This window comes from Anas acuta, chromosome 15 (genome assembly GCF_963932015.1).
Source record: "Anas acuta chromosome 15, bAnaAcu1.1, whole genome shotgun sequence".
Classification (NCBI taxonomy): domain Eukaryota; kingdom Metazoa; phylum Chordata; class Aves; order Anseriformes; family Anatidae; genus Anas; species Anas acuta.
The window spans coordinates 14,797,128-14,809,978 of NC_088993.1; the positions used below are offsets into that span (position 1 = coordinate 14,797,128).

General features: G+C 50.5%; 1 protein-coding gene across 2 annotated transcripts in view; it reads right to left on the reverse strand.

Annotated features, from left to right (window-relative positions):
• The window catches only part of RNF216 (ring finger protein 216), a 73,432-nt gene that overhangs the window by 4,469 nt on the left and 56,112 nt on the right, over positions 1-12,851 (reverse strand). For both annotated transcript variants that reach the window (XM_068699584.1, XM_068699585.1), the window contains exons 14-15: positions 9,990-10,087; positions 7,316-7,538 (exon numbers count right to left, since the gene is read on the reverse strand). In XM_068699584.1, coding sequence (XP_068555685.1) covers positions 7,316-7,538; positions 9,990-10,087 — 321 coding nt within the window. The remainder of the gene's footprint in view (positions 1-7,315; positions 7,539-9,989; positions 10,088-12,851) is intronic.

The window sequence follows — 12,851 nt, forward strand, 5'->3', positions numbered from 1 at the left end:
CAGGCAGCTCCCAGGCTTTGCCCAGAGCCACCCCAGTGTTAGCCTGAAGCCAATCACTCTGATTTGTGTTTCAGCATCAATCGTCCACATGCAAGAAAGGTGAAAAATGATTTTCTTCATTGCACCGCAGCATGCTGCGGCCATCAGGGTAATCAAGATCCCACCAAGGGTCTAACGAGACAGCTCCCTCGTAGTGCCAGGCAGCAGATGCACTGGTGGCAGCGAGAGGTCCTCCTGGCCTCTGCAGGCTGCATTCGCTGCTGCTGTGTGTCCTTTGGGATGAAACACGGCCTGGCACGGCCAGAAAACAAATGAGAGAAGCTAAACATCTCCGACAGTGTTTGCGCTCTCGTGTTAGTGATTGGGGAAGAAGGCCAAGAACGGGAGCTGCTGGATGACACAGAACACCTGCACCAGCCCCCAGCCCCTCCGGGCCTACCTGCATCCGAAGGAGCATTTGGTTTGCTTCAGCAGTTCATTTGCAAGTGCTAACAGTGGAGCAGGAGGGAAATTCCACACTCTGCACACCCCACAACGTGCAAGGCTGCTTCTCTTTGTTCATCCTACTTCCAGCACTGGCCAAAACCCATAAATTTCTTCCTGAGCACTCTTAACGTGGAAAATATCCTCTATTTTGAATAGTGCTCTGGGACTACATTCAAAATATGTTCTGTGTGTATCTACACTGAAATGATACTAGGTCTAGGCGGCCTCCCCATCTCACTGTCCTGCACATGTCTAGCAGCAGTGCCTGGGAAGCTGGGATGTGCCCTCCTCCTGCTACCAGATAAGGTTTCCCTGGGAGACCAAAGTTATCTTAATCTGCAGAAAGCCATCAAAGTCAGTACTTCCCTCCCTTTGATTATTCTTTGAGTCAATGGTTAAAATTAAGATTCTCCGGCAAGTTTTTTTTTTTTTTTCCTCCAAGCAGGCTGCTTCCACAGGCTGTTAATTACAGCCTATCTATCTCCATAAAAAGTGCTGAAGAATGGCTCTTCTGAGCCTATGCAGAACTTCTGATTACCTCCGAGTATCAGATTGCAGCACTCCCTGGCTACAAAGCAACACGAGACCTGGGCGTGCTCCACAACAGGCAACCAGACATCCCGCGCTGCTCTCCGGGGGTGGCCCCAAAGCTTCAAGACCTCACTTTGATTTGTTCCCAAAATATTGTTTTTCTGTGCCATTGAAAGTGAGACAGGCACCTCTCCCATCTTATTGCCACTTGCTTTTTTTTTTTTTTTTAAAGTTATGTGACAGGAAAGATGCTGATATTTTAAGCACAACTGAACATGGTTATCTCCCATATCCCTCCCTCGCACAAAAGGTAAAAATCTCCCCTTCAAGCCTAGAAATATGCAAGAGTCCCTTCTAACCAAAGCTTTTGCTGCAGTCTAAGTCCAGAACTAACCCTCCAAACCGGTCCTTTCCAGGCACTACCATCCTGCTGCCATGGAGAGCACAGCTCAGATGCTAACAGCGTCCATCCCATCCCAGAGCCGGGCTGCACCATCCCCTTCTGTTGATGAAGTCAGCCCTGCAGAAGTCTGGGGAATTGGACACATCAAGAGCACAACTTCACAAGACCCTCCAGCAGCTAGGGCTGCTTGACCCCCGGTTTAAACTGCAGCTGACCTCTGCACTAATGACAGATCGACAAAGCCATCTGCCCCGGGCAGGCGAGCCAGCTGCAGGCACCCCCGGGTGCTGCTGGCTCCAATTACTGCAGCTCCCAGAGCACGGGGCAAGTGCCTAACTGCAAACCCCATCTGCCAGACCTCCAAAAATGAGGTCTGTCTCGTAAGGGTAACATGAAACACATCGCCTCAAATGCAACTGCTGGAGAGCCCTGCTCAGCCCCGTCCCCTCTTCATCTTCAAGAGGGGGCAAACCCTGCAGCACGCCTTTGGGGCAAAAAAATCTGCTGACTGCAGACCCATGGGGGGACAAATACAGACCTGGGTGAGAATAACTAGTTCTGGACTAGTTCTGTGGCTGTCCACCACAGCAGAGGCATGACAAGCCACATCTGAGAAAATAAGTTAGCAGCTTTGCTGCTTCTCTGCTGCTAACCTCCCAACGCTAGGATACACTTTAGAGAAGCATTTATACTTAAGCCCACATACCAAGCGTTGGCTTAGAGCCTTTTTGCATCAGTATTTCTGAAAAACTGGTATCCATTAATATAAAGAGAACAAAAATACACTGCACAATATGCACCTTCCTACTTCAAATCAGAACCTGACGTTACATTTGGCTCAGCACAGTTCAATACACGCAGCGTTTAGGAAAGATCCACATTCCAGCTGGAACAAAAGAGAAAACAGGGATATGTGCACATTAAGATAGTTTTAGGCTATTTTGAAGAAAAGCTGAGGCCGCAAGTTCTGGCTACTACATCCTGCACCGTCATAGAAGTAACAAATAAGTCTCAGGGCTGCAAATACACAACAAACACAACAGTGGTATTTTTGCAATACACCTCTAATTTTTGAGAAGCAAAGGCTGTTTTCTGATCGCACCGTAATTGGAGAGGGATGACAGATTCATTTAGGGGCAAAGCATCTGCACCGAAAATTAAGTTTTCATTACAGCACTTAGGGCTGGTTGCTGTGGTAAGAAACCATCTAATGTCATCTGATGGGGTGGAGTCTCCAACACAATTTTAAAAGCCTCTTGTGTCCCTTTTCCTGAGTGGGATCAAGACCCCGAATAAAGGATTAGATTATAATTTTAATAGCCTGTTCGCAGGCCGCGTGGATCGGAGGGGTTTATCCTGTCAAGTTAACAGTCATCTTCCTGTCAGCTGCCTCGCCTGCAGCAAAAATAAAGACAGAAAAAGAAAAAAGCGACCCCCCACGCCCCAGGGGGCTCTCAGCATGACTGGTCTGTGTGTTTCTGAGCAAGGAGGAGGTAAACGGGCTGTTTTGTGAGAGAGAAAATGCAGGGCAACGCGACAGCGCGGCCCTTCCCTGTGCTCCGCTGCATCACGGGAGAAGGGAGGTGGCCAAGGCAGAGCGCAAAGGATCTAGGAGATGCGATCCCCCTCCTTATCAGCAAACGCTGCAGAGAGAGAATGAGGTTATTAATAGCATCGACACGTTAATTGAGAAGACAGGATGGAGCTTTGCCCCCAAACAGGGAGCGAGATGCTGCCTGACACCAGGCCGCTGACCGGCCCGAGGCCTGTGACAGGCCCCGAGGGCTCCTGTTTTCCACTGCCTCCTGCTGAAACTAAATACAGAGGGCACGGAGACGATCAGAAAGGATGGCTGGGCTCTGCTGGGTTGTGGATGGGTTAAATCAGGAGCTGGGCTGCTAAACCAAGGGCCTCTCACTGCCACAATGAGGCCGAGGGGAGAAGGGGACGCAGCAGCCATAGCTCTGTGAGGGACGAGCCCCCAAGTGAAACCTCCTCTGCCTGGAACAAAAGTGCCCCGGCGAAGCTTTTGAAAGCTCTGCTGTTATCTATTGTGCTCCTCGTTATCTTCTTTAATTATTAAGTGTCACGGGGAAAGGGCTGCCTGCCTCCTGAAAGGGAGAAAACAGGAGACCTGCCGACTGCCTCGCCCTGCAGAGGGGCTGGAGGCGCGTCGGCCGCCATCGCCTCCCCCTTCCTGGCTTTTCACTGCTTTCTTTTTTTCCACGTATGTGTGGCCGCAGCCGTTCCCAATAAACTCGAAACCATTTTCACGACGGAGGCTTCCAAAAGGACTAAGGGGTTTTGTTTCAAATCATTCCCAGATCAGCCGCGGAGAGCCTGAGCAAGAACAGGCGCGGGCTGTCTGCTGCGCCTCGCTCCGTGCAGCAGGGAGGGGGATGAAAGCCGCCTGTGTTGGGACTCCAGCGGGGCTCAGGCAGTGCTGCAGGAAAAAGGGGGGCCAGCACGGGGACCAAGCGCACACTGGTGCCTAAGAAATGCAGGATTCTTTCAGCAGCAGACATGCCGTATCCACAGAAAGCCGTCGCTACCGTGAAGTAAGCGTGTGCTTGCAATTAGGGCATTTCGGAGCTAAATTTGGGGGAGTTTTCCCCCAACACTCCAAGCTTCTGTCCCCCCAAACGCTAGTGTCAGTGCTGTGTAGGCATTTCATGCAATTCCCTAACGGATTTTAATTTTTACACAGTCCTCACTCAACACCTTCTGGTTATAATACTAGAGAAAGGGTTAATTGCAAACACCTTAAAATGATTAGTCTCCTGCTTTGAACTTTAATGAGGGGTGCTTGGGAGCATTTTAGGAGTTACTGAAAACATCTTAAAGTAAAAAAAAAAAAACAAAAAAACCTGCTATGCAGTATTACTGAGAGTCTGAAGGTAAGTATTGCATTAAAAATAACACATAGGAGAGCAGAACCTGGTTTATCGAAGCAGTCACAACGCGTTAGTCACACTGCACCGTGGGGTTAGCACAAACCACCTACAATGCACACAGCCTCAGGTTTGCTACAGATACTCAGAAACCAGGGAGTGCTCAGCCCCTGAGCTTGCTCTTTGCAGAATCAGTCCTCACCGCTCCATCTTTTGCTTTGTCCCTTATTGCATCAGCCTCTCGTGCAAGCAGCAATGCCTCGGCAAGCAAGCCGAGCCCAGGCTAGCATGGGCTGCAGAACACGTGCACCGGGACTTTTGGCCAAGCAGCTTGCTGGCAAGAGTGCCTGGCACGTGCTTGTGTCCTGCAGAGGTGCAGGGCACGATAAGCTGTAGCAGAAACGCAGCGATTAAGCGATTACTGCCTGCTACCCTGGAAGCTGCTGACCACAGCCTGCTTGCAGCTTGTCTCTGAGCCAGCAAATACTGCACTTAGACCTCTAATTTAGACTCAAGGCTGATTACAACATAGGAACTAACCTTTTATTATGGGGAATTTTGAAGTGTCTGCTTTATTCTCCCAAGATCATTTGAGACAAAGACTAACAGATGCTGCAGTTCCTAGAAGAATGTCTCTAATACATCCTAATTAAATGTCTTTAATAGTTTTTTTAAGCCAAGCTAATGAAAAGGTTGATTTATCCCTTCTCAAGGATCATTTTAGACTGAGAAAACGTTAAACATTTGGAAAGGAACAAAGCCTCCCTATTTTAACGAAACCCAAATTTTGCCTTAAATAATGGGGAGTTAGATGCAAACCAGATTCTTCACAGAAGTGTGAAATTACCCAGGTCTGACAGAAAGCTAAAACCTGCACCCATGAAACACAAACTGACAAAACAACAGCACTGCGACCATGCCACTGCTCTGCCAGGGAGACTGGTCTAGGCAGGGTGTACATGAACACATCAGAAATCAGAACGATGTCCTGTCACCCTCTAACAGCCACGCTTTGGTGGCACATGTGTGCCCTCCCCGTTTTGCAGCAGAGCTTAATGCAGGGAGACAAGTGGAAGCTCCTGAGCAATGGCTGCAAATTCCACAGCTGCCCCAGCCTTGTCTTCTCTGCACGTGTGCACAGCAAGGCTGCAAACACACACAGACCCACAGGAGATACTCTCTTCCCACGCTGATAGCACCAGCCATCTACTGACTTCAACAGAATAAAAAAGATTGAGCAAAACCAGAAAAAAAATGCAAGAAACACATTAGAAAATGGCTCCATACCAGCCAACAGAGCTGGGGTGGGGTTAAACCCTCGGACAGGCATCATCCCTGACAAAGGACAAGACACTACAGTGGCATTTTGCTCTTCCATATCCCCATGGCAAGGTTCAAACTTGCTCCCACTCCTCATACCTACCACATTAACTCCTCTCACGTGTCCCACAGGAGAACACAGATCTCCCAGGTGGGACTACACGTTCATGGCACAGAGCCCCTTGCAAGGAGGGCGATGCAAACAGGTACTGATGATTTTATGCTTAGAAGCTAACAGCTGAGTTTCCTGTTATTCTTTGCACCGCAGCGAGGACAGTCACCCCACGTCAACTCCCCAGACCACCACTGCTCCGTCATCCAGAAAAAAAGGAGGAGGCAGTGCCAGCTCTCTGCTGACGGTGGGAAATTTTCCTTTGCCACAACATTGGTTAATTAGAGAGCTGGAAAGGGGCCGGTGACAGTGCCCTCTTTGTGCTGCTTGCTTATTTATTTATTTTAAAGTACAGTATGAGCTTTTTGAGAGGCCTCATGTTTTCTCTGGCTCAGAACAAATGCCATTACTGAGCACAATCAGCAGCCTGACGGGAACAAAGGACTCCAGCGCTGCCGAATGCCGAATCGAGGAAACCAGGGATAAGGGGGACTGGACTACAGGGACTGCAGAGCCAGGTGTCCAAAATGTGGGGCTAAGGGGTGCCTAGAAGCAGGTGTCTGCTTAGTTTAGCACCTCTCAGTGACAGGGTAAGGCAGAGAACAGAGACTGGCAAGCAGAGGACTAGGAATCTTACACTTCTAGGAAGAAGGGAGCCATTTCAAGTGGCTTTGCTCCACACCAGCGCAGGATTGTGTGCTTCTCCTGCAAGACATGCTGGGAGCAGCCTGGAAAGCCACGGCATCCTGAGACAAAGAAGTGTTGGAACAACGGAGGCTCAGACAGGCCCTGCGCAGGCAGATCCACGTCCACGATGCTCTGCTGCTTTGCTGAAATCAGGAGATTCAGCTCCTGCTCCAGCCTACACTCCCTTCCAGATTTCTGCTACAGACAACCTTTACAGAAATGCTGTGTGAAAGCACTATCCCATGCTTGCTGCAGCTACAAGACGCATTACGGTGTGAAGTTTTAAGTTACTACAGCTCCCCTTATGGCCCAGTCCCTATTGCAGTTCTTCCCCTGCAGCTGTTGACAACAGCCGTGAGAACGGACACAACTGCAGCTCGGGACCTTTGGCTCGCAGGCACTTTTCTCAGCAGCTTTGTCTCTGCGAAGGGACTTGCAGAGTCAACTGAGTGGATAAGGAAAGCTATTGGGCACCAGCAAGACAGCAGATGCAGAACCAAACCAAAAAGCAACTCAGCTGCAAAGGCAGGAGCCAGTTCCAGTAATCCCAACGCCTGCTGCTGTGCCCTGCTGCCAGCACACGCTGCCCACCAGCTCTTTTCACAAGTCTGCTCCCCAGAACGGCGCTCAGAGCACTTCCAACCAAAGCCCTTGTCTGTTTTTTTTCCTAAAGCAACACCAGTTGCTTCCAAGTCGCGGTCAGATTAAGTCTGTGCTGATGGAGAGGCTTTCAGTGTATTTTTTAGCTGCCTTGGGAGCAGAAATGTTTTGCTGTCTCCGACCGGCTGTTTTCCTCTGGTGGAACGCGTGCATTTCAACCCGCTGGCATGGGATGGTAATTGAAATCAGGGTGCGAATCGTTGACAAAAGCCCTTCGTTACTTACTGTGGGATCTGTCCAGAGAGAACACTTGGCACAGTCCTGGCAGGGAGCCCCGGGCGAGCGGGGGTGCTGGCAGAAGTGGTCGTACCCGTTAATGGCAGCCCGGCAGAGGTAGCACATCTGAGCGCCGCAGCGGCAGGACATGCGGTTGCAACCCTCCGATTTAATTAGGCCAGTCCCGCACTTGTGGCATTTTCTAATGCGGGCAGCTGTCATCTTCTCTTCTCTGCAACACAAGAGGAGGAAAAATATTAGAGACGGGCTGTTTGCATTCACCAACCTGCAGTGAAGTTGCTGCTGCACCATCCCAGCACGGCTTTAACCCCCTCTCCCCCTTCTCTCCCCTCCTACGCTATCCCCACAGTCCATCACCGTTCCAAGGAGGTCTGGGCTCAGCTCCACTTGGAGCCAGCCCATGACAACTCAAGAACAAATTAAGTGAAGGAAAGTCAATCACTTACTGCATGCTACAGCCCCGATTCTGGTTTCCATGCGAGCCAAAACACAGTGGTGCCAGGCTCTGGCTCGGGAGGAATTTAAACCGTAAGTCAAGGGACCAAAGGGCATGAGGATTCCTGACTCTGCCACAAAGAAATATGGTCCAGGAGATAAAAGTTCAGGAAAAGCAAACTGTTTGCTGTCATCTGCTCGATAGTTTTATGTTTGGCTGTTGCTCTGGTTACAAAGTCGCCATGGCCATGTCGATTTTTTTTTCAATGCTGGCTGCTACGCTCCAGATTTATTTGGTTTTCGTTAAATTTAAATCAGTAACTGAAAGATAATCACGTCTTTCCCCACAGAGACTGGGCTTTCCCAGTAAAATTCCCCACATAAGTCTTCCAGAGGTTATTGCTTTAGGTGCAAAAGACAGGCTTCTAACAAGGCATGGATGGGAATCCAGGACAACGCGCGGTCCCGTCCCGAAGAGGCAGCCTGGCAGCAACACGCCCCAGTGCAAAGGCTCAGCCCACGGCGATGCTATTTTGGCACTGAAAGGGAGCAAAGCCTCGGTCATTTAATTAAAAGACTTAAGAGTACAAGCTGTCATCCTGAGGGCCCATTTTCTGACCACGGGAGATCACGTTACAATTTAATTCGCCATCTAGAACTGAAATCTGATGACAGCAGAGCGAAGGGACTGCACCAACCGAGGAGGCACGGTCCTTTGGCTGCGCTGACCCAAGCAGGGAGAGATCCCCAGCCAGCACCTCCACCCAGCTGCTCCAGCGGCCCTGCGAAGCCAACATGTGTTTGGGAGATGACAGAGAGGTATTTGTGAGGAGGATCACAGCAACAAAGCAGGCACAGCCCCACAGATCGCTCCATCTGCACAACTGGAGGAGCACTGAGTGGAGAGGTGGAAAAAGGAGCAGCCGGAGGTGGGAATTTCAGCTACCCCCAGCTCCCGTGGGGTTATATCCAGCACGACCTGTGCCCAGGTATTGGGAGGTGCGCTAAGAATAGACAGGAAGGAAAAAAAAAATAATCAATTTGAGACTGATTTCTGTGAGCTGCAGCTGCTCTTCCCTCCTCTGCTCAACAGGATGCTGCTGATGCAGGGTTTTTTTTGGAAACTTTGAGCCCAGCAGGAAGTTTGGCTTGAACTCCAGCTGTGCTTCCCTTTCCTTACGCAGGGCTTCAAAAGGAAGCTTTTATTGTACCGTGCAGTAAGACTCATCCATCTACGGCAGCAATCTGCTAAAGGTTTTGAAACTGATTTTTTTTTTCCTTGCTGGGGACATGACAACTTGTATCTCCTCCCTCTCACCCCTCTTTCCTACAGGGAAAGGAGTGACAAGAGAAAGAAACCATATCAAATCTGGGACAGTATTTTGTTCTAAGTTATGGACTGTGGGATGAGCAAGCAGCAATCATTCAGGCTCCCAGCAGAGGAGCTCTCCAACCTCTGCTCGTACCGGACACGCTGAATCAGAGAGGAAAGGATTGGGCAACGCAGGCAATTCCCCTTTGACTGTGCCAGACATGCAGCTTCATGGCTCAGCCCTCGCTCATCTCCTAAAGCCAGCAGATTTTGTTATCTATGGTAGCAATGAGAGAGCTCAAGCTTCAGAAGGTTTTGGGGAAACACTTGAGATTTACACACAAGCATTTCAAAACGTGACTTGATTCTGTAAAGATTCCTACAGACGGAGTGGTTAGAAACAGAGAAACTTCTGAGAGCAAACACATCCCTCCATAAAGCCACAAAGCAGCAGCTGAGCAAGCCACACTTCAGCATGTTGTCACCAGTCTCGATTTTCAGAAGGTAAGCTCCTTTGACTCAGGATGCTGCTTTGGCTCAGCACAACACCTCCCTTCTCCCCCCAAGTGAATGGGAGCAACGCAGCAGGGGTTTCTCACCTCAGAGAAGGACCAGGTGCCAGCCTGCGAGACATCGGGCTAGCCAGGGGAACAGGCTGGTCTGGTGACAACTCTCCCACCTTCTCAGATTACCGCCTGCATCCCTTGCCAAGTATCTTTCACAGAAAGAAATCCCATCCTAGGAGCCTCCTGACCCCTCAGCTTTGATGCCTCCAGTACCTCCCTGATGGAGGTAAAGACACCCAGCAAGACTTCAGGGCTTCCAGTGTTTACAAGAACAGCTCAGTTTCTTACCCCCTCTACACCAGTTTATTATCTTGCACCCTATTTTTGCTCGTTTGTGGCCTTTACTTACATGGACGTCCTGTACTTGATGTCATCCTTCTCAGCCAGCTGCTCGCAGGTGAGGTTCATGTGCTCCTTCCACAGCCCCTGGCACTTCCGACATGTTTCCTGAAGAAGACAGCAAGTGTTAAAGGAAGAGAAGACCCAGCACACCACTGAGAGCACTGGGGACTGGAAAAATTCCCATCTTTTCCCCCACCACATTGCAGGTTCTCAGCTGAGGATGGGGCTGGCAATTCTGCATCGAGGCACAAGGCCCCAGAGAGGTCCATGGGTCTGTCCCCTGCTGGAGACCAGAATGAAACCACCCATAACAGGAGCCAAAGGGTTTCCAAGGCACAAGAACCCAGGCACAAAATGCAACTGGAGCTATCTGTGACTGTGTAAAACAAATCTGTAAATCCTAGTTCACCTCCAACTCATGGAATGGACACCAGGTCAACCAGGAGCAGACTGCAGAAACAAAAATAGGATGCTAAAGGTCACCAAGCTCCTATGCTTCCTGAGCGAGATCTTTCCCCTGCATACAAGGGGCTTTAGGTTCAGCAACTGATGGAAAGCTTGCCGCTGTTTGCGGTTGCAACAAAAACTCTGCCTCACCTCAAGCCAGTCTATATTTTGCTTTGTAAAACTTCACGAAATGGTTAGAGCAGCTTGTGCGAGTAAATGTTTTACAAGGCAGGATGTGGACAAGTGTCCACAGAACAGCAGTGGCATATGAAAAAGTATTTACGAATTCAACCAAAATAGCCGAACTAAATTTAGAGCAAGCGACTGAGCTCTCCTGTTCTTGTAAGCTCTTCGGCACCAAGACTCAGCTCAGGCTGGTGAAGCCTCACGGAGCAGAGAGCTGTGGAGGCACTCTTGGCAAGGGAGCTTGGACTAACACTGGCAACACAGTTGATTTTTTCAGCTGGCTGTCCAAAGAAAACATAATTTTGTTTTGGGTCAAACAAGAGATTTTCCTTTAATTTGAGGACGATTAAAAAAGCATCCAAATCAAACTTGGAAGAGGCGCGCGTTTCACGATCCAACTGTTTCATCTTCAGGGCTGGGACTCGGGTTTTTACATCCAGCTTTCTCCCCCTGGCAGGAAAACCAGAGGGCTGTGAAGCATCCTCTTCCCCTCCACACCAAGGGAGGTCCCTGGAGACAGCCCTGCCCTGCTCTAGTCGCACAGCTAGCGAGATGACAACTGCAGGGATGCCTTTTTGAGTGCGTTACCTTCATTTTATTTTAATAAGGAGCTTCATAGGATAGATAAGAATTAGCCAAGACTCTGAAACTCTTCGTTAGTCTAACCAAAAGCTCTCAGCTCTCGGTGCTTTCTCTGCGTAAAGACAGGCGCAGGCAGCAGCGCTCTTTTGATCGCTCATCAGCCAAACAGGATGAAGCCCAAAGCTTCCAAGGAAGCCACCCCTAGGAGGGGGAGTGCAAAACGTTGACTTGTTTGTATTTGTGCTCGCTGGGAGCTGCTTAAGAGCTTCGGCTTTCATCTGCGGAATGAAAGGCTCCTCGCCCCGCCTGGGGAGCTGGATGTGTTTGCACACCACAGGCACAGGGCTGGAGGAGGAGAGCCGAGCGTGTGTCCACGTCCCAGAGCTCAGCACAGCATTTTGTCATCACTCACCGTCCCGACACACCTCGGGCAGGCAGGCCCAAGCTTTAAGGGGCTATAGGTGCCTTGTTTCTGGTGATCCCTGGGAATCACTCATCCTATGCTGCGTTTTCCCGTTCGAGCTGTTCAATCTGGCACCATTTTGGGTGCCTCCTCGGCGGGGAAGCTCCCTCCCCTTTGATTCGACACCCAGCCAAATGCCACTTGAAGATCAAAAGTGCTGCATGCTTTTTTGCACACATCAAGGGTTAAAACCAGTCGCTGGGGCCCTGCTACCCACAGCCACTTTCACACGCCAGCAACAAAGATTTCACAGCTTTCTGCCAGAAGGGTTGGCACACGCTGCGGCCAGGAGCCTACAATCCCCAATTACTGAGCTCCAGGAGCCTTTTTTGCTGCCGAAGTAGAAGCGATGCCCTTCTGGAGCAGACGGAGCCGCTTCTCCTTCACACCAAGTCCTTCCCTTTGCCTTTGGTTACCGCCGCCACCCTGGCTTTGAACGCCGCGGGTATTTAAAAACAGCGCAATCCCTGGAGCTGAGGCTGCTGCCGTTTGCCAAACAGTTGTCTCCTCCACCCAGGGGAACGGATTCCTTTACAGCCGAGGAGAAAGGGAAAGGACAGAGCCTCGCGGGCTCCCAGATGTGCTGGCACTTGGTGAACCTGGAGGTGTCCGTTTCGCCGTCTCACGGCGAGCTCCACGCAGTGAGAGCCATCACGGGTGGGTTCATGGCACAATCCTGGCCCTGCCTGGGGCTCAGCACCACCATCCCCAGGGTTTGAGCTACCACCATCACCTGCTGCACACCTCCAGCCTCGACATCCCCCTTCCAGTAGAGAGAAGGGAACATTTTGGCAACGCACGGGCTGTTGAGAGCTCGATGCAACTCCTGGTGTAAGCGAGACAACGGCCCATTGTTAGTTAGCAGCTACAGGAACTGGTGTCGGACCCCTCGGCACAAAAAGGAGAGGAAAGTGTCTAAGTGCACGGCTCGGACAAAGGCAGCTGCTCCAGTGCCATAGCTCAGGTCACAGCCGTTCCCTGAGAACACAAAAATGCCCTCTGGAATTTTTACACCTACTTGAACCAAACCCGCTCTGTCGGGGAGGGCTCTGCCCGTCTCGCCCAGCGACGATTTCCATCTCGACAGCGTTTCCACAGAGGGCTCTTTCATTTCAGCAGCAGCTTTTTGCTCGGTGAAGAAATGTACTCTGCCATTTCCATATTAATTAACCTAAACACGCGGTAGGACGG